This window comes from Patiria miniata, unplaced genomic scaffold, assembly GCF_015706575.1.
Source record: "Patiria miniata isolate m_02_andy unplaced genomic scaffold, ASM1570657v1 HiC_scaffold_12, whole genome shotgun sequence".
Taxonomy (NCBI): Eukaryota; Metazoa; Echinodermata; class Asteroidea; order Valvatida; family Asterinidae; genus Patiria; species Patiria miniata.
In genome coordinates this window covers 2111048-2137058 of record NW_024037050.1, presented here as the reverse complement: position 1 = coordinate 2137058, position 26011 = coordinate 2111048, and the positions used below count along the sequence as shown (strand labels likewise).

The window sequence follows — 26011 nt, the reverse complement described above, 5'->3', positions numbered from 1 at the left end:
CGTATGTCCCAGCATGCTCTGCATCATGCACCAATGAGGAAGTCCATTTCATTTTGTCGTGGTGTTATTCCCAGAGCAGACATTGCAATGTGTGAAGCGTGGAAGCTCCGTTTCAGAGACCAGAACTGAGCTCTTGGGATTTCACACAACAAGGGAAAGGGAAGGGGGAGGGTTTTTGTAGGATGGGTGGGTCTGAACTGTGACTGGGTGGCGGGCCTGATTGGGGGCTTTGGAAGCGCAGAGGATATGATAACATGGCAATGTCTGAAACCTTGCAGCTATTCAAAAGAATACAATCACTGACACTGATTTTTTACATTCTCATCAATGGAAACAATAACAACAGAGACTTAGAAAAGGCAGGAATTAATTCACATCTGCCTTGCAGTCATAATGGATACATTTTGAACGCTGAATTTGTTAAGATAAGGGAAATTTTTTCTTGCCCTGTTTTACGTTCAGTGTTTAATTTAAAAAAAAATTGTTTCAATATTAGGTTTTGGCCTTCACCGACGTAAAACGCTGTATACTCGGTGTGTTACCTTCCAAGTGTAACAAAGGAGTTGGAAGTTCCTTCTGAAAGTCAAAGTTAGAAAATAATCACTCAGGTGGGACTCAAACCCATGACCTTCTGCTGTCTAGTGCAGACGTCTTACCACTCGACCACCCAGCTTGCAGGATCGGTTGGCTGAATAGTTTAATTGTGGTACCCACTGCTACATCAGATTCGAACCAGCCAACCGATCCTGCAAGCTCAGTGTTCGAGTGGTAGGACATCTGCACTAGAAAGCAGGAGGGCATGGGTTCGAGTCTCATCCGAGTGATTTTTTCTAACTTTCCCTTGGGAGGGAACACACTGAGTACTATACAGTGTTTATAAGGTGGTGAAGGTCAAAACCTATGTTGATTTACATCTCCCCGACGCAAATTCCATCTTATGAAACATTTGGATGTTGGGTTGTTTGTTTGTTTTTTGTTTGTTTTTAAGAAATCAAGCTCCCTGTTTACATCAAGATGTAGGAAAGGGAAACAAAATGGGAGTGCATTGTTATGTTTTTCAGGAAATTAAATTTTTGAGACTACTTTTTTTGGTTTTTTGGTTTTTATTTGTAGATCCTTTGCCGGAAGAACAAGAGTCTATCGATATCTTACATGGTTGCACAACTCAACAGAGCACCAAGTTCCACAAACATCAAACGTCCTGCCGCACAAGATCATATCAATTCCAAGAGGAGCAAAAATCACTTTAATTCCTGTTTTGCCACACAAAAAAATGACCAAAGAATATTGTGGTCCACTACACTCTAATTTCAATCCACTGCCCTTAAACTAAATGGGAGTGTTAAATCTTAGCAGGGAGGATGGGCGAAGAGACTTACGTTTTGCTGTTCCATGTTCATTGCTCATCTGTCAAAATTGTCTAAATTTGAGAATCGGGATCATATCGATTTCAAGAGGAGCAAAAATCAAATCAATTCCTGTTTTACCCAAAAAAAACCTGACCAAAGAACCATTGTAGTACACTGCACCCTAATTTCAATCCACTGCCCTTAAACTAAATGGGGGTGTTAAATCTTAGCAGGGAGGATGGGCGAAGAGATTCGTTTGCTGTTCCATGTTCATTGCTCATCTGTCAAAATTGTCTAAATTTGAGAATCAGTGCATGCGTGTACCATTTATGGGGTTGTTTTGCCTTGCAACAAGAGGGTAGTAGGATGGTTCCCAGTCCCAGTTTATTTTACTCTCCCTATCCAACATTGGATAGTGTGGGCCTAGTGGTTACGGTTCCAGACTCGTGATCACAGGGTCAAGAGTTCAAATCCAGCTGCTGGTCATACGTTGTGTCCTTTGGCAAGCCATCTCACCCCCACTTGCCTCTCTCCACCCAGGAGTACAAATGGATACCGGCATTAACTTGGGAGTGACCTGTGATTGGACTGACATTCAATCCAGGGGGAGTAGAAATATTCTCAGTCGCTTCATGCCACTTAAAGTGGAGATAAACACCGGCCTGATGGGCCATATTGGCTCTTGATAGACTTTACTTTTTACATAAGCATATGGGCCTGAACAAATGAAATACAACTACTGACTCACTGAGGACTCACTAGATTCGCTTGCCACATATTTAAAATTGTTTTAGTTTAATGGATTGGGATATTTCTGGTCGATGGGCAGTTGAAGGTGGACAAGTTGTTCCCATAAGGGAAACTGAAAATGAGGTTTGATCAGGGAAAGAATTTAACAAGTGTTAAAGGAGACATGTACTTAAGTTTTCCAAGGAACATATTTTGTGCAACTTTCTACTAAAATGTAGGAAAATTAGTTGACGTCTCATTTTGGTTAATTTAATTGAAAAGTGCACTTCTACGTATTTACATTTTTCCATGCTTTTCCGTACAACTGAGGGCGCTGTTGCTGTAATGTCATTTCAGGAAGATACCGGTCAGTTTATGGGTTTCTGTTCAAATTGTGAACCAAAAAAATTGCTCACGAAAAATCTGTGAGAAAAGTTTACTCACTGGCTTCTGCCATGTACTAACACAACAACAATCACCAACGAACAGAGCTTTTAAGACAGCAAAATATCCACAAATCTGTCAACTTTTGGTGCCGAAGTAGCTGTAACATTGAGGTTTCTGCCTGAAATGACATCACACTTTTGCTCATGAGTGTGGACATTTTCATTAGCATAAAAACCAATAAAAGGCACCACAATACCCTTGAAAATGTTAAACGAAAAAAACGAAAATCAGGGTAAATTGGACGCAGGTGCATTTTCAGTGACTGAATTAAAAAAAAATAATACTGCATGCGGCCTTTAAAAATACAGCAGTGCTTTTTTGTATGCAAACCGTTGGGATAGGTTTGGTTTTCAGTGATGTTTGACATGGTGAGCTTTTGTGCCAAGTACAGTCCGACAGTCACAAAAAGGGCTTGTCCTTTTAAAAACATTTTGCAACGCAGAATGAGCGCCAAATTAAATCTGATTTTCAATTTGTGTTTGTCTCCAATACATTATACAACCTGCAATAATGAAACTGTTGTAACAAGTCTCCTGACGTCTAGGCATGGGCAGAGCATCCTGTCATCCGTAAACGTTGAGTTCCCGTCGACCTCACGAACTCACAAAAGAGATTTGTCATACGGTGCTTCCGTAAATCTTTTATCTTGCAAGTTTAAAAGAAAGTGCTGTTTTCTTACAAATGTTATTACTGGTATGATGATAAAATTGTCACCAAACGCTTTAATTTTACAAAGACAATAAATGTATGTGAACATTTCTAAAAATTGGACGAAATACAGTCAATGATCTTTGGATTTTTGGATTATTAGAGGTAGAGGTTTTAAGCCCATCCTTTGATTCCCACGATTATATGAAATACGTTTCCCAAGAAGATATCATAATTGTATTGACAGGTGCGTACCGATTCATTTGCACAAGGGGCCATCTAGTGGTGTAAGGAACCGTAAAAATCCAGGATAGGGCACGCTTGCGCGCTTGCCCCCCCCCCCCCCCCCCCTTAAAAAAAAATGGAAAAGGGGAAAAGAAAAAGGAGAGAGAATAGGAGAGATTCAAATTAAATATGTAAATGTTAATTTAAAACGTGTTTGTAAATAAATACGCATATAAACGTTTAGGAACAGCGCATCCAAGTGTCAAATCATGCCCCGACCCCCCCCCCCCCATCTGCTTTTCGATTTTTGCGCAGTTGGTGACCTTTTCAACGTTTCTAATGAGCTTTGCCCTCTCTAGAACAAAATCCTGGCGACGCACATGATGAAGGCATCTGGCTATTTTTTGGTCATCTGAGAGGCACAAAGGCCAAAATAAAAGTCTTTTCCCCCAAGGGGATTGCAAACGCCCAAAAGCGAAAAAATGAGTTTTTCATAAAAAAAAATTAGATGATTGCGGGGACAACAACAGGAGACGTACATACAGCGTGTCCCAATAAACATTGTGCACGATTTGCTCAAAAGGTGGTTACTCAAATTTTATATTATTTTAAAGCCTATGGTCTGGTTTATAATTGATGAAAATATCAAGAATATCCATCAATGCAAACCAGAGATATCGTTGATTTTGTAAGGCTATATTATTTTCCTCCTGCACAATTAGAATCGTCAAAGAACGTCAAAAGGGTATATACAACGTTGACGCTCGAGTAATTTGCAATTAGAGCAGTTACCACGTGCTTTTGAATAATCTTCGATGAATCAAATAAACCCCTTCTATAGCTTTGCCGTTTGTCCTTTTATTTATTTACAAATGAAATCTTTTTACATAAAGGCCATGCAATATTTACCCAATAATTGGTATACAAGCAAATACTAAGTGTGGACATTGCATTGTGCAGCGCAGGTCGAGAAATACATAGTCTTACCGTAAATTCAAAGATTGTTGGATTTTCTTGATTTTTTCCACCAATTATAAACAAGACCATAGGCTTGAAAATGCTATAAATTTGATAAGCTAGTCTGACCAACTTTTGAGAAAATCAGCAATTTCTAATTCATGCACAATGTTTATTGGGACACGCTGTACATGGTACAACATGCGCAATACGAACTCTACGTCTGCACTATTTTTGAGAGTCGCCCCGAAATGTTTTCAATTATTATTACTTTTTCTGGCAATATAACCGTAACGGTTGTTTAATTAAAAATGAGACACTATTAAGCGAAAACAAAATCCACGAATGTTTAGTTACATGTATAGTTACTTGATTAATTTTGAATTAAATGCCGCCCGACAAAAACAATGAGTGGCAATAGTGGAGGCGCAAAAGTATACTCAATAAACTCATTTATTTAGGGTTGCAGATACCCAAAATAGACCATAGTTTCTTCGCTAAAAGGTAGTTGCTCATACAAAACAAAAGTTCGTTAGAGAAGAAAAGAATCCAATTTGTTGAAGAGCACGAACAGAAGTGCCAAATATTTATTTTAAAAAGCACAAAAGTGGGCACGGCAAGGCATAATAAATGGTGTATTTGAAAGCTTTTATTGTACAGTACATCGATATAACATCCGGGACTGTGCTAATCGTGACGTCACGCGAGGTTAGCCGTTTGACTACCGCCATTTTCTGACAACGTCGTTCCGCTCACAAATAAATCGTTCCAAAATGCCTCGTCCTAGAGGCCCTAAACCGAGATATCGGCCAGAAGGGCAAGATGGTAAGTTGTTCAACTATTAAAGCTAATTGTAACGTCAAAATCGACCGCGGTATGAGATTGGAAAACGTGAAAGTAGCAACGAATCTAGGCCCTTACAGCGATGTAGTCCCTAGTTTTAGTTTTTATGTTGTACATGAACAACAGGTACAGTAGTGGTCATGCATTATTTTTCGCATCGGCTTGTACTGTGTGCGTGTCACGGCGATGTCTTTGTGCGGAACGATACGCACGTCCCAAATGTTTTCAAGATATTCTTGCGAGGGTGAACTGTCCAAAAGTTCATCAAATCACCATCTTTGTCGTCGGGAAGTGCAGTCGACAATGCTATGGAATTCCGTGTTTTTGAATGGTGAAATACTGAGGTGATTTATGATTTTGAAACGTAGTTCATGCCTTTGTTTGAAGTAGTCATACACAGTGCATAATGGTGCATGAGGCGTTGTTCAAAATGGCCGTGGCATTGTTGCGGATGTCTGCACACTCTCACGGCGCGGCCTCGCCGCGCCGCGCCAGTGCGATGTGCCTACCGGTCGCGCGGTCGTTGGTTTGTGGTTTGTGCACATACTACGCACGAGTGACGGGCACAAGTGACAAGGCAATAATGGGTCAACCATTTGTTTTTCCTGTCATTGCCTGTATTAAAGTTTGTGCAATCATTTGTGCAATATTATTTCAAAAATAAACTGAGCAGTTTAAATCAGATATAAAAAAGGACTAAACGTAGGGCCTAGCAATTTTTAACAGGGGAAATTGAGAATGAGACTGAATCACTGGGTGATTGATAACTTTTTTTTTAAAATGTGTTGTTTTTTTATATTTGGAACCTAACCATCATTCAGGTATTTAGTTTAATTAACTAGGCCGAGTAAACAAAAATAATCTTGCCCTGGCTTTTACGAATAAGGGGCCCCCTTAATTGTGCCCATATACATGCTTGTTTTCTTTTCTTTGCTGATAATAAGTTGTGTCCAGTTGTGTCAAAAGGACACCATTTTGATGGAAACCAATAAAAATATATTGACAATATATTTGCAAAATAGGCCTTTATTGCAAACGAATTAAAAAGAAAAGAAAAAAAAAGAGGTGGGCAAGGAAAAAAGAAGTGGGTGGGGATGGGATGCCTTATTTGGTACAACCTAGCCTCGGCTGTAGCTTTACCAAAACAAATTTCCTAAACATTAAGAAAAGAAAGTGGTTGTGATGCCAGAATTCGAGTCTGTTTTTTTATGCCTTACATTGTTTTTGTTCTTTTCTGTTCCAAGTCATCAGTTACCTAATGTTTTTTTCTTTTACAAATAATGTTGCCCATTAACCCTAACAGTCCTGAATCCTCCAATTTCAATACGATTGTAGCTGAAAGTCATACAAGGAAAAGGACAAAGATAGGCACAAGGGGCCGTTTAAGGACAGGATGGTCAAATATAATGTGAAAAATATATTTATACTACCACCTCACTAACTGATTTAAGACCGATTGTTCACCCAATAAAAATCCATTGCATAGGTGAAATGTGGCATTCAAATTGACAAACAACCTGACGAAAACTAAAAACCATTGTCTTCATATTGCCTAATGCTGGAATATATTTCCCTATTGGGTACACTTTTCTTATTTTTGGTGAATTAAGGGACAGAAAAATGCGATCACCTTCCATACAGTTGTCTGGCTAGGCATGGTACATTATGTAAATTGCCAAAGGTACTTTTAATATCTTGGTGTTGGTGTAAGTTATTTATTTGAAGTACAGGATGCAATACATTCGTTTAACTGCTGTGTTAAAATACAAGCTATTAAGTAGGTCAACCATTCACCGATTTGGTTGCAGGTCTGGAAGACAATGTGGGCCCCAGGAGCCCAGGCACTGGTCCCTACCAGTGCGAGGTACCGACGTGTTCCCAGACGTTCAGCCGGTGGAATCAACTCAAGCGCCACGAGCGAAACCATGCCAGCGACAAGCCACACCGATGCGACAAGTGCCCGTCATCGTTCAACCTGGAGTATAACCTGATGCTGCACAAGGCCACGCACACCATGGGCAAACCGGAGTGTCCAGACTGTCAAAAGACGTTCTCACGGGTGGCAAGTCTGAAGGCCCATATCATGCTGCATGAGAGGGAGGAGAACGTCATGTGTGCCGAGTGTGGAGATGAGTTCAGTCTACAGGTGAGCTTTGTGGATCTGGAATAACCTTAACACCCAAGGCATAGGACCAAAAATTTTAATGATACAAAAGGATTTTTTTTTATTTTTACAATAGTTCTTAGTATTGAATGATACTTAAAAAAGGATGTACTCTAAAAAGTAGACTTAAATTGAGAAAATAGCATTATCATATTTTTTTTTTCCATTTCCAGGCTCACGTCCCTTAAAAGATGAAAACTTCAAAATACGTGCTTTAAAAAATATATATTCTATGCCAAACAGACCAAATCAAAACGAAATGAAACAAGACAAAAATGACTGAATGTAGAGGTCCTAGTTCTAGACATACTTAACATAAAAGCTTATTTCAGCATTGTATTAATGTACAAATGTGCATAAACATGTACACACGAGTACCCTTTTCTAGCAGTGGTTATAGTACAAATTTTCACCCAGATGACTGCATATAACATTTGAGAAAGAAGAACTGATTAAGTTTATAAGTAAGGAGCAAGTGAACAATCAGGCTATTTCAACTTTAATTATTGCACTAACAAATTTATAAGGTAAGTTTAGTGACATCCGAGACCTCTTCAAAGATCCCACTTAACAATTATTCACAGTGTGTGCCAACATTGTTCATTATTCTGGCCAAGTTTGAGAAAGGTTTTGAACTGTCCTGCAATCCTTACCCTAACCAGAGTCAACTTGACAAACACCTTCTGGAGCACCAAGAGGAGGCTTCGGGAACCCTCTATGAGTGCAGGTTGTGCAACAAGGAATTTGTGGCCCAGATCCTTCTCAAAGAACACATGAAGAACCATCAGAGGATGATCAGGTATATCTAATAAACCAGTAATTGTTTTCTGTACATTCTAAAAGTTGTTAAATATGTTCAACTTTTTGGGATTTTATAGTCCTAATACATTAACCAGTTTGCGCCGGATGATGTGCATACACGCAAAGGTTTTGCAGTATTCGGAACGGATGACGGATAAACACGCAGGGAGCGAGGCCGGAAATATCTGTCAGGGACCTGCTCGCAATGAGCGAGGCTGGAAAAATGAGTGTGCTGCCCGAAGGTGATGGCTTCAACTCGCCTGGCATTGAGGTCGAGTGAAAAGTAATCCCGCACCTCGTTCTGTTCTTGTCAAAATATTCCGGGCGTGAACTGATTAAGGCAAGCAGCTTTCAAGTTGCTTATTAAAACAATATGACTGATTTTCCTGTTTAAAGGATTAATTTTGGTCAATGTTCATTGATAAAATTTATGAAATGGCAAAACTAAAATCTTGCAAAGTTCTCTGGCCATTCTATTCAGACTCATGCTATGATGACTCCTTGCTACAGGAAAGTCACTCAATTTTTGTTCTGGCACTCTTACATACCTTAAGAAAAGATGAAAGTCCATGGCCAAAGTTTTAATTCCAAAATTTAGTTTTGAAATATTTGCTGAGAAAAATTTTGCAAATATTCTCTGCTGAGCTGTATGTAATGAGCAGAGTCGACACTTGACTTTTATATACCTTATTCATCCTGTTTGTATTTGCTTTCATTTTTTTATGAAAAGGTCCCGGGTTTCCAGTGGGCAGACCCAGGCCAGAAGAGCTGTGGACCGTAGCATGTTCCATCAGGAGTGTGATTTCTGCCTGAAGACCTTCAAGAAACCTAGCCAGCTTGTCAGGCACATGCGCATCCATACTGGTAAGAACAGAAAATTGGGATCAATGCCCATGAAGCTTACAAAAACACAGGTTACAAGACAAAATTGCATATGCATATTGGCCCTTTTGCTTTTGGATGGTCTCACCTGATAAATATGTAATTAAATTTGGTAAGCTGTATTTTCTACATACCAGCTCTATTAAATATGGTCCTAATCAGTAGAGGGCTCGTAAATGATGAGTAAATGTGTAAATATTCATGCTAAGGCTAATATGTGTAATGTGATCAATTTGCTGGAGTCATCATTGCTATATTGTAAATCCATTACATCTTGTTCTTGTCTTTCAGGTGAAAAACCATACAAATGTAGTGTCTGCACAAAGTCGTTCAATCAGAAAGGCTCCCTCCAAATTCACATGACAAAACACACTGGGGACAAGCCCCACAAGTGTGAATTCTGCCCGTCAGTGTTCTCTCAGAAGGGTAACCTACGGGCCCATGTTGCTCGGGTGCACGATCTGAACAAGGAGGTGGCTATGTACCCATGTGAGGCATGCTCCTGTTCCTACCGCAAGCTTGGCAGTCTCAATTCACACATCACCCGTGTGCACGGTGGGCTTGTAGCCACGGATAAGGAGAACGACGCAACATCCGATCTTGGCGAAGGCACATCAAACCTGCAGCTTGACGGGCCAGCACTGTCATCCAGCATGGTCAGTGATGTGATCCAACAGTTGCTGGAGCTCTCTGAGCACTCTGAGGAGCATTCATATGCCCATCAGCAGATACAGCAGATTGCCTTGGGAGCCGGTGGTAACATCACCTCCGACATCTTACAACAGGCTCTGGAGAACTCTGGGTTAAGCAACGACAAGCAGGAAGGGTCTTCTGATGTGACATCTGCTAGTCGGCAGGTGGCGGTATTTGCAGAACTCCTGCAGAAGCAGAAGACACTACGCCTGAGACGTGGTCGCCTCCACTCCTGTAAATTTTGCAGCAAGACCTTCAAAAAGCCCAGTGATCTGGCAAGACACATACGAATCCATACGAGGGAGAGGCCGTTCAAATGCACGCAGTGTTTTCGCAGCTTTACCGTGAAAAGCACCATGACAGCACATCTAAAAACCCACACTGGCATTAAGGAGTACAAGTGCCATGTCTGCAACAAACTGTTTGCCACACATGGCAGCTTGAAAGTCCACCTGCGATTGCATACTGGAGCCAAACCTTTTGATTGTCCACACTGTGATAAGAAATTTCGTACAACAGGGCACCGTACCACTCACATAGCATCCCATTTTAAGGAAAACTCACTGCGCAGGGCCAAACCGCATCGACAGAAGCAAAAGCTTCCTCGCCAAGATTTAGATCTGCCAGATGTTCAGTTGCAGGAGCCAATTCTTATCACTGACACCGGATTGATTCAGCAACTGCCACGCAACAGTGCTATGTACAACAATGAATACATCGGCAATGGGCTACAGCAAGGAGGCAGCAGCATCGACCGGCCATACAAATGTGCCTACTGTGCCAAAAGCTTCAAGAAGTCCAGCCATCTCAAGCAGCATGTTCGCTCACATACTGGCGAAAAACCATACAGATGTCTCCAGTGTGGAAAGTCCTTTGTATCCTCTGGTGTCTTGAAATCTCACAGCCGTACCCATTCTGGCATCAAATCTTACAAGTGTTTGCTTTGCGCCTGCACTTTTACCACAAATGGCAGCTTAAAGCGACACATGTCCACACATAGTGAAGTTAGGCCATTCATGTGTCCTTACTGCCAGAAGACCTTCAAGACATCTGTAAATTGTAAGAAGCACATGAAGACACATAAGCGGGAGTTGGGTCTACAAGCTCTGGAACAGGTATCTGCTGCAGCCCAGGAGACAGACGAGAATGAAAACCCTTCACAGACACAGCAACTGCAGGCTCAGCCAACATCTCAACAGAGTATCGTGGATCAGTTGGCTGCTGTGGGTGCAGTTTCAGTGCAGAACCAGGCATCTTTGCTGGGTCAGCTGAGCAGCCAGACACAGGAAGTCCTCAGACAGCAGGCTTCTCTTGAATCATCAGACACGAACCTCTCTTCACAGGCGTTGGCGCAAGGTGCACTCGCCCAGTCTAACCTGGATGCCTTGACTGCACAGGACACGCTATCTCAAGCAACTATTAACAGCCAGACGTTTCTGCTGACCCAGCAGCTGGCCAACTTGGCCAACAGCCAGACAGGATTGACCCAGGAGCAACAAATCAGCCTGCAGACGCAACAGATCCAGCAGCAGCTTGAGGCCATCACTGGCCAGTCGTCGGGTATCTTTCAGCCTAACGTTGTGGTCCAGCCAGATCAAATTCCCACGCAGACGGTCAATCAGCGAATGCGGCTTCTGCGTGCTGAGATGGAAGATGGTAAGAGGACGTATAGATGTGGTTACTGTAACAAGGCTTTCAAGAAATCCAGTCACTTGAAACAGCACATCAGGTCCCATACAGGAGAGAAGCCCTACACCTGCATTCAGTGTGGACGATCCTTTGTATCATCAGGAGTGCTGAAGTCCCACCAAAGAACTCATACAGGAGTTAAGGCATACGCATGTAACATTTGCAACACCAGCTTCACTACTAATGGGTCTCTCACTCGTCACATGACAATTCACAGTGATGTTCGTCCATTTGACTGCCCAAATTGTGACGAATCTTTCAGAACAGCCATTCACCTGAAACGCCACATCAGGGCAGCCCATGAGGAAATAGAGCGGAGTGCAGGTGCAGAAAACCGACGCACAAGAAATGTGGTAGTCTTCACAGATGAAGAGACCAAGGAGCTCAAGAAAACTCTGCCTCCTCGCAATGCCAGTGTGTCAGAGAAGGTTCTCATCCAAGAAGTCTTGGACAAAGATCGCATTAGTGAGATCCAGGACAAGAATGAGATCCTTGAGAAAGGGCCCAAGTTTGCCAACAAGTGTGATCACTGTCCCAAGAGTTTTAAGAAGCCCAGTGACTTGGTTCGACACATTCGCATTCATACTGGTGAGAAGCCATTCAAATGTGATGAATGCGGCAAGACATTCACTGTCAAGTCCACGCTGGAATGTCACATGCGTACACACAGGGGAGGGAAGAGTGTCACCTGTCATATCTGCAGAACTGTCTTTGCCACCAAGGGCAGTCTGAAGGTGCACATGCGTCTACATACAGGCGCAAAACCGTTCAAGTGTCCACACTGTGATGAACGTTTCCGAACCTCTGGTTCAAGAAAGATGCACATCATGGCCCATTTCAAGCCCTTGACGATCAAGAAGGTGGGCAAGGCCTCCCACAAATCAGCCACCACGAATGCAGATCAGCAGTACAACCTTGCCGAGTCCACTAACGCTCAAGCTGCAAGCAATTTATCAGTCGAGGAAACTGAACAAACTTTGCTTCAGCAGCAGCAACAGGCTTTAGGTGGCCAGGCTCAAGTCCTTCCTATCACGATTGCCGGCAATGAAGGCCTGACGTTTGGAGACGGTGGCATGGGAGGCACAGTCATGCAGGGACTAGAGGGGCTTCAGCTCCAGCTGACCGCCACAAATCTGGGACAAGGTCTGCAGCTGCAGGGGCTTGATCAGAGCATCACTGTACAGATAGATCCCAGTCTGCTTCAGCAACTCCAGCATGGCAGCTTAAATCCGATCATGCTGCAGGCTGGGGACTTGAACTTGGGCCAGATTGGCTTGCAGTTGCCGCAGAGTGATCAGGGTCTTGTTACCACAGCTCCAGAACAAAACCTCCCTCAGTCAGGCTTTACTCAGGTGGCTGATCCCCAGCAGCATCTGCTGGTGCGGATTGACCCCAGCATGCTGCAGGTGCCGGTAGACAACCCACCGTTGGTATCCAACACAACTGATTCCACACCAGTCACACTTGACTCAAGTCTGATAACACCAACCCAGCAACAAGAGCTGCCGATCATCCCTGTATCTTTTAGTGCTGGCTCGTCGCAGCCTTCAACATCGCAAGTCTTAATCCATCCCAACGTGGATCAAGCGTTGAATCTCAGCACTGTCAACAGTGGGGCCAGAGCACTGCCTGAGGATCTGACGCACCCTGCCCAGCAGCTGAACCAACCATTGCAGTCCCAGAAACGGCCACAGATGGCCATGTCGGATGTTGCGGGGGCTTTAGTTCAATCCACAACCCCCATGACATCACTGGTGACTACCCAGCCGTCCATCATCACCTCTCAGACTGATCCCATCATTAACGAGATGTTGCAGACTGTTCACGATGAGCGATCCCTGGCTCTGGGTGACTCGGCTCTCACTGCTGACCCATCCAGCGTTGGTCAGCAGACCTTCCAGCTGTCCCTAGGAGGGGAAACAATCAACCTCTCCCAGAACATTGTCCTGCAGACTGGAATTGGTGCCATTACCGGAGCCTCTAATCAGACCTCTCTCAGTCAGCCGGGAGAGGCCAGCACCAGCATGAGCCAAAGTACAATGGAGGTCCTGAAAGTGAACATTTATCAGGACCCAGAACAGGATGCATCAAGTAGAGAAGAAACACTAGATGAGAGCCCTGACGCATCTGAAGCAAAGCAAAGCACCATATCTGTGACTGAAGCAGCAGCATCCATAGGATCCCTGTACACATGCAATGCACAGGACTGCACTCTGGTGAGTTATGATAGAACCACATCTTTTGTTTATATTTCTGATAGTGATCCTTTGCAGGTCTTCACTTTAAAGGAAACATGCAGTGGAAATTCAGCTCACCTTTTTTTATGCTTATTACTATGTGTTACAACAATACATACAAGATCTTAATACTTGTTTTCATTGGAAGTGACAAGAAAGTGGTAATTTTTCAATTATTAGAAAATCCTTCCATCAATACTTCTATTTTGCTTTTGTCGCACAAGGAACTCCTTGTCAAAACTGCATATGAACAGTACGAAAATTAGTCCTTTGAAATTACCTACCAGAAAAGTTTTGAAGAAAAAATTGCCACTACTCCAAACAAGCTGTTTAACGTGATAAACAGGTAAAAAGTGGAACTTACTCCAAGAAAATGAAGAAAAGTTGGACATATATTTGTACACAAAGCTATGGAGACACTACTGTTCTGCCTTAAGTTGAATGACATCACGCTTTGGCTCATGAATATGGACATTTTCATTAGCATAAAAACTAAAATGTTGAAATTTCTCCCTTTTACTGCTACAAAGGAAGTGGGAAAGTCATAGTAACATGGCAAGAAAGCTGTTTGCAAAGTATTTATGTCGTAAAAATCCTATTACATGTTCCCTTTAAGGGGAAAAATCCACTTGTAGGTTAAAGTATTATTACATGGTCAAAACATTGTTACAGGCTTAATTTACCTTAAAAGTACTTTGTGACGTTTGTGACGTTTGTGCAGGGCTCACTTATTACATTCATTTTGACAACAAAATCTTGGCACTGATTGCATGAAATTTTGAATAGGCTGGCAAACTATATGGAATTGTAACAAATCTTGTTGATACAGGGGAATGAAACCATTGATATTTCAACCCTGAACAGGTGTTCACCTCCATGAACCAGTTGCGCAAGCATCAAAGCGACGCCCACGGCGACCTGCGACCTTTTGTCTGCTCCATCTGCAACAAGGCCTTCAAGCGGCACAGCCATCTCAAGGAACATGAATCCACCCACCTGCCCAAGACCCCAACCGTCCGAGGCTCCAAGACTACACCCTTTAAGTGTGACATCTGCGCGAAGGCCTTCAGCAAGCAGAGCCAGCTGCAGAGACATGTCCGGATACACACAGGTGATTGACAGCAACGGCCATCTTGGTCATGCCCCCTGCTGGCACTAATGTGATCACTACAGTGCGGGTTTATCAAGTAGTGGGTACCATGCTGTGTCATGGTCATGTCCCCTGCAAACCCGATGTACAGTATGTCCCCCCAAAAAATGTCCGTCTGACTATTTTTGAAATAACTACAAAACCATGAAGCCAATTTCGAAAATGCTTGATTGTGCAGATACTCCTTATCCTTGGCCTAGACCCCTATGAGTTTCATTTTATTTCCATCACGCCTCACTGCGCAATGGTCAATTAATCACAACAACGTTTTCGGACACTGACCAAGTTCCTTGCCTTAATTGATTTCAGTGCTGTTTTATGTAAGCTGTGTAAAATCCTGTATGTTGTTATAAAAGGCTGACGTGGTTAGGGATTGGAATCATTTGCACTTGAGCATTAAGCTGAGGTCGTGCCATGATGACTGATAGCCAGGCAAATGATTCAAATCCCAACTGCAGCCCTGTTCACAACATGCAGGATTTGACACAGCTTACATGACACAGTACTGAAATTGATTAAGGCAAGGAACTTGGTTACGGTGCTAAAAAAATGTTGTTGTGATCAATTGCCTATTGCATATTGTGTAGTGATGCGTGACTGAAATTACATGAAACTCATAGGGGTTTGGGCCAAGGATAGGGAGTATCTGCACAGTCAAACATTTTCAAAATTGACCTCATGGTTTTGTAGTTATTTCAAAAATAGTTAGACGGACACTCTCTGGGGGACATATTGTAGATCATTGTAATGTTGGTCGTTTGTAGGTTTGCCATAGAATGAGTAATCCTTCTTGCAACAGCTCCATTGTTTACATTAGCATTTGATATTTTCCAGGTTTTATTCCAGTGAGAACAAGTGTATACAAATTTGAGCAGGCAGTGTAAACATTTTCTCCTCGCTAACGGCCTACTGTACCTTTTGTTTGATTTTAGGGGAGCGGCCGTTCACCTGTCCGCAGTGTGACAAGGGCTTCAACCAGAAGAACAGTCTCCAGATGCACATGATGAGACACACTGGAGAGAAGCCCCACCAGTGTGAATTCTGCAACATGGCATTCTCACAGAGAGGTATATCCCATCGTCCATACATGTACATAGTCAGTGTTCTCAACAACAAAATATTGTCGCTAATTGGAATTCCTACACAACGATTAGAGTCTAACAAAATACCCTAGGAATTCCCAAAATGGTCATATTTTGTATAATACTTATACGTAATTTGTAAATATCTAAGACATTTTACTCATTCCCATTGGTTGAGAGCCCGTCACGTGGCCGGTCTTAAACGGATGATAAAGACATGGCTGGCTGGTCTTAAAAACTTTTCCAGTGTAACATGAAATTTGACTTCTATGAAATCCAGTGCCTTTCACCATTTTATTGGTTGAACGTTCACGATCCTCACGTAGGCATGCGTAAAACTACCAGTGAGTCAGTATCTCATAATCCTAAATAGTACAGAAAAGTTTAGATTTTTTTGACCGAAAAGATATTTATGAATGGGAAGAAATACGTACTTGGGCAGTATTCCAGACTCCAACCAGTCGCAAACAGTGTTTAACACCTCCAAAGCAGACATTTATTCCCTTATTAATGCACCATTGCTATTTGTCACCATTACAGGCAACCTACGAGTCCACAAGATCCGGGCTCACAACACGGGGACGTTTGACCCGGGCCAGCCAATACCGACAGAGATGGAGGATGGTGAGGACATGTCAGAGGTCATGGGTAGCGTCCCGGCCGGGGAGACCAGCGGGGCCCAGGAATCCATAGACCTGGAAAGTATTGTACCAAACTTCTTCACGTAGTAAAACTGCTGATGGTGGACAAGATATAAATATGGCAGCGACTGCCTAAATTAGGATGTGAACACTGCGACATGACTATGAGCTTGATTTGTTTTGTCAAGTTGGTGCCATTTAGTTTCAATTGGTTGACTTGCTGAGTGCAAAGAGTTCAACAGAATTCTATGAGGTCCGTTTTCAGTGAAGTTGTCTAGACGTTAAAAGGTTGCTAAACACATTAACCCCCCTAAGCAAACACACATGCTGAGCCATGCTGTTACTTGGGTCAAAAGTGACCCATTGGTGTGTTAATTATAAGAATATAGCAGGGGAAGTGGAAGGTGTGACTTTTTAAACAGCAGGGGGTTTAATACATTACTGTATTGATACATGGTGGTATTAACAGGCATCAGAGACTCAGGTTTGCTTGAAGATAAGCACGAATGAACTTTGTGTGTGGGCTTGGCTGTTTGAAATTAGATACATTTGTGGATTACAACCCTAAACATTGCTTATGGTTTGTGTATTAAGCTTACGCTTCTGTAAATCTATGCTCGCTATTAAGGCAGCAGGCTGAGAGAAAGAAGAGTTAACATTTCAAACGTGGCATTAAAAAAAAGTATGCAGGATTCTTTTTTTCTGTTTTGCAGTTGCGTTGCTTGTCAAAATTTAATTGTAAAGTGGTTGCATATTTCAGCTGGTAAAATACATAAAAAGCAGGTTTGTTAGTAATTCTTGTCAAGGTGTTTAATTGCATGTATTGAGCTAGCGATTTATTTTTAATTTAATTGAATTCAAGTCACTACCCACACCCACTTTTCAATTTGATGATGTACATGTGCATGTTGTTGCACTCCAAGTATTGGTACATTTTCTCTGCATGTCAATGTACAAATGTAACTCCTTCATCACTTTGTGAGAAATCTCTGTCAAAGACTTTGTGTTCTTTCGTAAGTTTCCTGAATTGAAAAAAAATTTGTACTAAAAGCACAGTGATGTGAGGGACAATAGAAGACACAGCTTTATATGAAGTGCATGGCTGACTGTGTACTTTAGGTTGTTAACTTGTTCAAGCAATCTGGCAATTCTTTTAATAAAATGAGTAGTGTTTTAAAATGTCAGTTGTAAAATTGGAAAGGTTAACGTTGTATGGAAACTTTTTTTTACTTGAGTCAAGTTGAGTGTGTTCATAATGTTGCATGCATTATGTATGACGACACACTGCAGCTGTCCAACTATAGGAAATGATGATGGGAAGGAATGTAGTAATTTGACGCCACTTCTATAGTTGTGTACAAAGTCTATGGGGAGTCGAGTGCATTACCAAAGTAATAACTGACCTTCATAAATATGTGATGAAGAAAGTGGGATGTAGCATTCTTTCCCAATGATGCTCTATCTACCATACTTATAGTTAATAAAGTTATCTCTGATGTCACGTTGTAACACTATTCCTCACTTTTCTTGCCGGCTTTTGGTAAAACTCTCATGAGCAAGTGCTCTACACAAACGGCAAACTTCACATTTTAACTACAGTTTGTAATACATATTTTGTAATCTATTTTGGGCATGAGTTGTCATTATTAGTTTGATTGTTAACTTAATGGCCAATTTGATTTTTATGTTGAATGGAAAGCACTGATCAAAAAAGAATAAACTTTCAACAAAATGTGTAAAATATTCTGTTGTGCTGAAGTTCATTTGGTTTTTTTTAACTCCAATCGTTTGCACTTGAATGGAATGGTTTTTACCCCTCGGCCGAGAGGCTGGAGGGGTATTCCTTCGGGCATCCGAGCAGGCGTCGGTCCGTCCGGGCAACTTAATTTCCAGATGATAACTTGAGTTGGAAATGTCGTTTGGGATTGGGTACAGGCAAGTTGGGATTGGTTTTTGGGGTAAAAGGGTCAAAAGTCACCGTGGTGAGTTAAATGTACATAATGTAAATGGTTTTCGGATGATAACTCGAGTTAGAAAATGAGATTTGGGTGTTTAATTTCAGTAGTTCGATATGGGTGGATATTCAAATATGGGTCGAAAGTGGCTCCAAATTGCAATATAGGGCAATATTCCAATATGGATGCATTTTCCAATATGGGTGCATATTCCGATATGGGCAGAACTCCGAAATAGCTCCAAATAGCAATATAAGGCAAAATTCCAATATGGGCAGAAAATAACAAAATAGCTCCAAGTAGCAATATAGGGGCGAAATTCCAATATGGGTTGCATATTCCAATATGGGCAGAAGTCCGAAAGTAGCTCCAAATACCAATAAAGGGCAATATTCCAATATGGGTGCATATTCTAAAGTGGGTCAAACTCCGAAAGTAGCTCCAAATAGCAATACAGGGCAATATCCCAATATGGGTGCATATTCCAATATGGGCAGAACTCCAAAAGTGGCTTCAAATTGCGACAATTGGGCAATATTCGAATATGGGTGCATATTCCAGTATGGGCAGAACTCCAAAAATGGCTGCAAATTGCAATATAGGGCATATTCCAATATGGGTGCATATTCCAATATGGGTAGAACTCCAAAAGTGGATGCAAATTGCAATATAGGGCAATATTCTAATATGGGTACATATTCCAATATGGGTAAAACTCCAAAAGTGGCTGCAAATTGCAACATTGGGCAATATTCGAATATGGGTGCATATTCCAATATGGGCAGAACTCCAAAAATGGCTGCAAATTGCAATATAGGGCAATGTTCCAATATGGGTGCATATTCCAATATGGGTAGAACTCCAAAAGTGGCTGCAAATTGCAATATAGGGCAATATTCCAATATGGGTACATATTCCAATATGGGTAGAACTCCAAAAGTGGCTTCAAATTGCGACAATTGGGCAATATTCGAATATGGGTGCATATTCCAGTATGGGCAGAACTCCAAAAATGGCTGCAAATTGCAATATAGGGCATATTCCAATATGGGTGCATATTCCAATATGGGTAGAACTCCAAAAGTGGCTGCAAATTGCATATTATAGGGCAATATTCCAATATGGGTACATATTCCAATATGGGTAGAACTCCAAAAATGGCTGCAAATTGCAATATAGGGCATATTCCAATATGGGTGCATATTCCAATATGGGTAGAACTCCAAAAGTGGATGCAAATTGCAATATAGGGCAATATTCTAATATGGGTACATATTCCAATATGGGTAAAACTCCAAAAGTGGCTGCAAATTGCAACATTGGGCAATATTCGAATATGGGTGCATATTCCAATATGGGCAGAACTCCAAAAATGGCTGCAAATTGCAATATAGGGCAATGTTCCAATATGGGTGCATATTCCAATATGGGCAGAACTCCAAAAATGGCTGCAAATTGCAATATAGGGCAATATTCCAATATGGGTACATATTCCAATATGGGTAGAACTCCAAAAGTGGCTGCAAATTGCAACATTGGGCAATATTCGAATATGGGTGCATATTCCAATATGGGCAGAACTCCAAAAATGGCTGCAAATTGCAATATAGGGCAATATTCGAATATGGGTGCATATTCCAATATGGGCAGAGCTCCAAAAATGGCTGCAAATTGCAATATAGGGCAATATTCGAATATGGGTGCATATTCCAATATGGGCAGAGCTCCAAAAATGGCTGCAAATTGCAATATAGGGCAATATTCGAATATGGGTGCATTTTCCAATATGGGCCGTTTTCAAAAATAGCTCCAAATAGCAAAATTGGGCAATATTCCAATATGGGTGCATATTCCAATATGGGTAGAACTCCAAAAGAACCTCCAAATAGCAATATAGGGCAATATTCCAATATGGGTGCATATTCCAATATGGGTAGAACTCCAAAAGGGGCTGTAAATTGCAATATAGGGCAATATTCCAATATGGGTGCATATTCTAATATGGGCAGAACTTTAAAATGGCTCCAAATGGCAATTTAAGGCAATATTCCAATATGGGTGCATGTTCCAATATGGGCAGCTTTCCAAAAATAGCTCCAAATAGCAAAGCTGGAAAAGATGGTAGCACATTTTAAAACAATTCAAGTGAAATAAATCACAACCATAATTCTTGGCAGGTGCTTAAGATAGGGAAATCCATCAGTCTGAATAGTAAGACGTAACTTGAATGAGTAGTCAAAATTTTAGTCAGTAGAGATTCATTTATTTCATATCAAGTTACATTGTATAAAATTTGTGTACACAATTAGTAAATTCCATTCCATACATGTACATGTAATCCACTGTACTTCATCACCTCGCATATCTACGATACACTTCCTTTCAGCATCAAAGGCATGACAACCCAAAATTAACAACAAAATATACAAAATTTATCATAAACCTCTCAGAACTTACACATTAAACATGTACAATATTTCTGCCTTCTTAATTTGAAATGGAAAAAAAATTCCATGTACTTTTTAACTTCTCTTTCATTTCAGCATCGTTTTTTTTTTTATAGGTTTTTTCAAATCCTCAAATCCACAAATTTGCTTCATTCTAAATTCAAACTACAAGTACTGGGATTTTCACCCATATATAATGGCAACTCAAAGTTAACATGTTATTCCGAATAGGAAATGTTAGGCCCAAACTATACCATGGGCCCCAACTATAGTTGGGATAATCCTTACTGGGTCCAATTTTATGGCTCTGCTAACCACAGAATTTCGCATTTACATTCACCATTATTTTTGTGCTAACAGTACTAGCAAAAAAATTCTGTGCTAACCCTGTAAGCACATATCCTTCAAAGCCAAAAAAATCCTTCAAAGCCAAAATTCCTCGCTAACGCGAGAAATACGCTTGTACTTTTCTGCTATAGCAAGCATGGATTTTTCGCTAACTGTCAGCAGAGCCAAGAAATTGGGCCCAGTTGTTGTGACCGTCCCAACTGCGGTTGTGACCATCCCAACAATAATTGGGCCTAACCAAACTGTAGTTGGTATTATACTTCAGTTGGGATGCAACAGAAACATGGGCACACAGTGTGTCATGTTTGCTATTAGCATTCAAACCATTGCTATGGCGTCACACTATTGTTAAAGTGTGGATTCGGAACTACGAATCTGTAACGCTGGTCACAAAGTATGGATTCGGAACAAAGAATCTTTAGTAAAGTGTGGATTTGGAATTATGAATCCACACTTTGAACACGTCGGACAATTGTTCTCCATAATGAGCATTAATAGGACCGTATGCGTGAAAACTTTCCTTACAAAATTACCAATGCATCTTCACTGTCAGAGTCTCCGCAGTCACTGCAAAACCTACTTCGAGTCAGAAAGAAATCATCGTCTGAACTATCCATATGTCGACGGAAGGAGCCAGGAAAAATGTTGCAACCTGACACCACTTTTTCCTTCATATATCATCCCAATGAAGGACATTCATTGCAAAAATGATGATAAGACATGAATCTGGGACTGAGAAATATTTCCAATTTTGTTAGGAAAAAATTGTCTTGACTCTCCATAGACTTTGTACACAATCGCGGAAGTGGCGTCAGGTTGCAACATTTTCCCCAAGTCTTTTCATCTCCACTCACTGTTAATGCCAATACTTCATTTGAAGCAATGGTTTAAGTCGAAGAGTACACTCGCAAGTGTGGATTCTTAATTTGTGAATTCTTAAATTACAAATCCACACTTTCTCGTGTATTCTCCTTAACAGAAATCACAATTTGAAAGCTGGGCTGTGACTACAAAATATCTTTCTGGGCGGAGGGGATAGAGGGGTGCCTTTAGAGGCTGATCAAAATATTTCCAGCTTGATCACACTGTGCTTCTAGGTACTAATTTGAACACATACTTTAAAAGTACTCTCTGAATAAATTCAAGAATTAATGCTACTAAATGCTAGTCAAACCAGCAATATATTGAAAAACAACTTGATTTTGAAAATGGAATTTTATTAAAATTAGTCTCAACTGTTAATATTCTTCAATGAATTGTGTCATGATTATATAAAGGAGCTTAAATATATATGCAATAAGGAGAGATTGCAATACAACCAACCCCCAAAAAAGAAAGCCTCAAGATAAATGCAGGCTGAAATGATGAAAGTAAAGTTCAAAGAAACGAGAGAAAACTCTCAGTTCTTATAATACACATACTTTAAAGTCCTCTGTTACATTAGAAAATATGTACATCTTTCACACTCTTCATCTCCTTAGGAAGAAAAATGACAAAGTCAAATCAAACAATTTGTGGAGGAAATTTGCCGTAACTGACAATAACCTCTGCCACTTCACTGCGTAAATATACATAACTTTGAGAGTATGTTTAATGTGCTTCCACTTTAAGCACCAATGGGGCTTAAGGCCAAAAAAAAAAAGTCTCCGGTTTCTGGTATGGAGCTTGCCCAAAAAGTGGTGCGGCGACGCGGCTTTTTTTTTTCTTTACCTGATTTTTTTGCTTCAAATGCGTGCTGATGACTGCAAATGGTGCCCGACTAAACTTAGTGCAAATATGTGGGAGTCCAGAGAGGCCACATAAAGCTTATTCTCGACCATAACCCAATCTAAAAACACGTTAAAATTGTGCAGCAGCAGGATTCCAGTCAAACCAGTGAGTTTGGCGGTTTTGAGACATCATCTTTTATTGAAAAAAAAACTTTTTCATTTTGCCGACGCGCATGGCTGGGGCGACGCGCGCGCATACCAGAAACCGGATAATTTTTTTTTTTGGCCAAAGACTATCATGGTTGGTGTTTTCCAAACTGTGGTTTACTCAATAGCTCCGGCTAACATGGCTAAACGCTTCCATTTCCTAATTTTCAAGCCATGTTCGTTAAGGCCATTTCATAGTATCATACTTCTCGTAACTGTGAATGCGAAGTGAACTTGATGTCAGAAAACATTCCCTGTGAAATTCGAAAGTGTTGAAAATGCATTCAACTTTTGCAAATTTGCAGGGCCGACACGTGCTGTGACAACACAAATTTGTGTTTGCGCATTTTCAGTTGTGTGCATTTGCAATGGGTAAGTGGTCATCATACACGCTGCAGGTCCATTTCCTTTTTAAACCACATAACAATCAGTACTGCTATTGCGCCCTCGCTTGACTCTCATGTGAAAGCCACACTGCGCCCTCTGTGGTTCCAATAGTGGATAGGTCCAACCGATTTTTTTTTAAAGGCCCCAGTTGGTTATGAATACTGCATTAATTTTAACAACCTACATGTATGTACAATCAGGAACCCATCAAATATATTTAAAGGTACGGTAGATCATTTGTGCATTTTTTTTCGTTTATAGCAACAAAAGTGCTCAAAATCTAAAAACGGACGCTTAACAGCTAACCTGATGAAGTGGTAGCTCTGTGAATGCTATATATTCCGAACAAATATTCTAGGATCTCGGTTTCAATTCAGAAGATGCCGAGTCTGTTTTGAAATGCGCCTGAAATCAGCGTCCGCGACACGTTCTCATTCAGCCGATTGCAGCTTCGCAATGTCACGCACTAAACTGACGAACAATAGCAACCGTGCGCGTGTGCATCGTGTCAACGCTTGCGCGTACCCATTCACGGATTCATCGAATTACAAACCAACTACTGAAGGAAATTTCCAAAAGTGGGTCACATGACGCATCTTTGGAAATTGCCTTCTTTTAATGTTTTGTCTGCTTCAAAATTACAGCATGCCAGAAAAAAAATAATTTCACAGGCAGTTTAGTGCCATTACTATCATTAAAGCAAGTAAGCTCTTCAGCAATAATTTCATCAGTGTACATTGAATAGCTGCAAATGATTTACTCTACCTTTAATATATCATAATGTTAGTTGCATTTAAATATTATACTTTACGGCTTTATACCCAAAGAAATATGTGACCCCCAAGAACACTCCAAATGACGATACTTTTGGAATAAGTAAATAAAGTGAGACCATGAATCATTTCTACACTATTGTGAACATGATGAAAATGGTTCTCAGCTTCTCACTTAACTCTTTCAGTGCCAAAGTCGTAAATGTACGAGGTAATGTTCGTACTTAAAATCGCCAAACCTCGTACATGTACGAGGTAAAGTAAACATGTTATCACAAGGCTCTTTCTAATAATATCATTTTCATACAGGTACGACCTGTATTTATTTGTTTCATTCGAGTTCTTGCGAGAGGGCGCAGCACTGACGCTCGTATTTTCTGCAAAAAGTGCGGAATTCCCCTGTGTGCAGGACAGTGTTACAGGGTGTAGCACTATGTACGTGACTACTATTGACTTTCCAATGTATCAAGGATATACCAGAGAGCAACAACAACAAATTTGGTGAGTAAAACTTATTTACTTTTTTTTAACAGAATTTTGAACAATTAAAAAAATGCTTGAAGTTGGGCACTTTAGGGTTAAACTTTTCAAATTTCGCGGGCACTGAAAGAGTTAATATTTTCATTGCAAAACTGATAATGCATCGACACTTATCAATAATAATTGTTATGGAATTTTGTAACTGTACAATGATACAAGCAAATAATTATTCTGATTTCGATGGTCATTTTTACTAGTTTGTTGATTTTTGTAATCTGGGGAAAATAACTCATGGCCGTACTCTACACAAGCTGTGGTGACTCAACCTGTTAACACCTGTAGTACTTTGTATTAAATTGTGTTTATTCTTGAAAGAATGAATAAAACCATAGTGTACTCGGGCTGTTTCAGGCGCTTCATACAGAGAGTAATTAGCAGGGTGGTCACACGTGCTATAGTGACTAAAGTATTATTTTGATTATAAAAATATGACTTTAAAAAAAAAGTGAATTTAGGTTTTCCGGAAAAGTTTGTTTTCCTCAAAAAGGCACAACAAAATGTATATAAAAAGTGTGACCCTAATGAGGTAATTTACTTCAATAGATTTGGGAATTCTTTGCACAATGGTTTGTTTTAGCACCTTTAAGAGATATATAAGAGCTAATGTAACATGTTAAGTAAGACAACTTTTAAAACTGATTTTTTTATTGTACTGTTGGGAATAACTACTGAGTCATTTACTGAGTCTTCGTTTCCAAATGTCTGACTCAAATTTGCCTGAAGAAACGTGATTTCAAAGAAATAATACGCATAATACCAAGTACATGCAAAGAAACCTCAATTATATTTCATTTCTACAATTATGCCACTTTTTTCTGTGTAACATTTTTAGGTGGAATTTATTCCCGCATTGAAAAAAAAGGGCTAAGCTTTTTGAAAAACACTGCAGTTTTCAAATGAACATTTCACAAAAGTGCATTTTTGGTGTACATCGTTGCACACTTATTCTAAACACAAACTGGATTCTCTTGAAATAATAGAGTTCAGTCTTCTGAATAAGGCGTTAAATTTCTTGGACATTAACACTCTTACGTAAACACACATTCTGTGCCGAGTTGTCCTTGTAGTCAAAATCAATCAAGTGACTGTTTTCAACAGTTAAGAGCTC

At 40.6% G+C, this 26011-nt stretch overlaps 2 protein-coding genes across 3 annotated transcripts in view; both read left to right on the top strand.

Annotated features, from left to right (window-relative positions):
- Window positions 1-2112, top strand: part of LOC119745093 (nibrin-like) — a 34153-nt gene extending 32041 nt beyond the window's left edge. Inside the window, exon 16 of the mRNA XM_038221319.1 lies at window positions 1114-2112. The gene's annotated coding sequence lies outside the window, so the exon portion shown is untranslated. The remainder of the gene's footprint in view (window positions 1-1113) is intronic.
- Window positions 2113-5052: 2940 nt separating this feature from the next.
- Window positions 5053-18269, top strand: LOC119745078 (zinc finger protein 236-like). Of its 2 annotated transcripts, none has more exons than XM_038221303.1 (8): window positions 5053-5180; window positions 7007-7344; window positions 8025-8161; window positions 8894-9027; window positions 9337-13643; window positions 14529-14775; window positions 15747-15881; window positions 16437-18269. In XM_038221303.1, exons 1-8 carry the CDS (start codon window positions 5129-5131, stop codon window positions 16622-16624), a joined length of 5538 nt encoding a protein of 1845 aa, XP_038077231.1. In that variant the 5' UTR covers window positions 5053-5128; the 3' UTR covers window positions 16625-18269. The 2 variants fall into 2 exon arrangements, with proteins under 2 accessions (XP_038077231.1, XP_038077236.1); XM_038221308.1 differs by lacking the exon at window positions 5053-5180 and adding an exon at window positions 5382-5542.
- Window positions 18270-26011: the final 7742 nt, after the last annotated feature.

Coding starts and splice junctions, on each gene's coding strand:
- LOC119745078 (XM_038221303.1), top strand. CDS start 5,129: ATGCCTCGTCCTAGAGGCCCTAAACCGAGATATCGGCCAGAAGGGCAA. Junction 5,181..7,006: donor TCGGCCAGAAGGGCAAGATG/GTAAGTTGTTCA, acceptor ATTTGGTTGCAG/GTCTGGAAGACAATGTGGGC. Junction 15,882..16,436: donor CATGGCATTCTCACAGAGAG/GTATATCCCATC, acceptor TCACCATTACAG/GCAACCTACGAGTCCACAAG.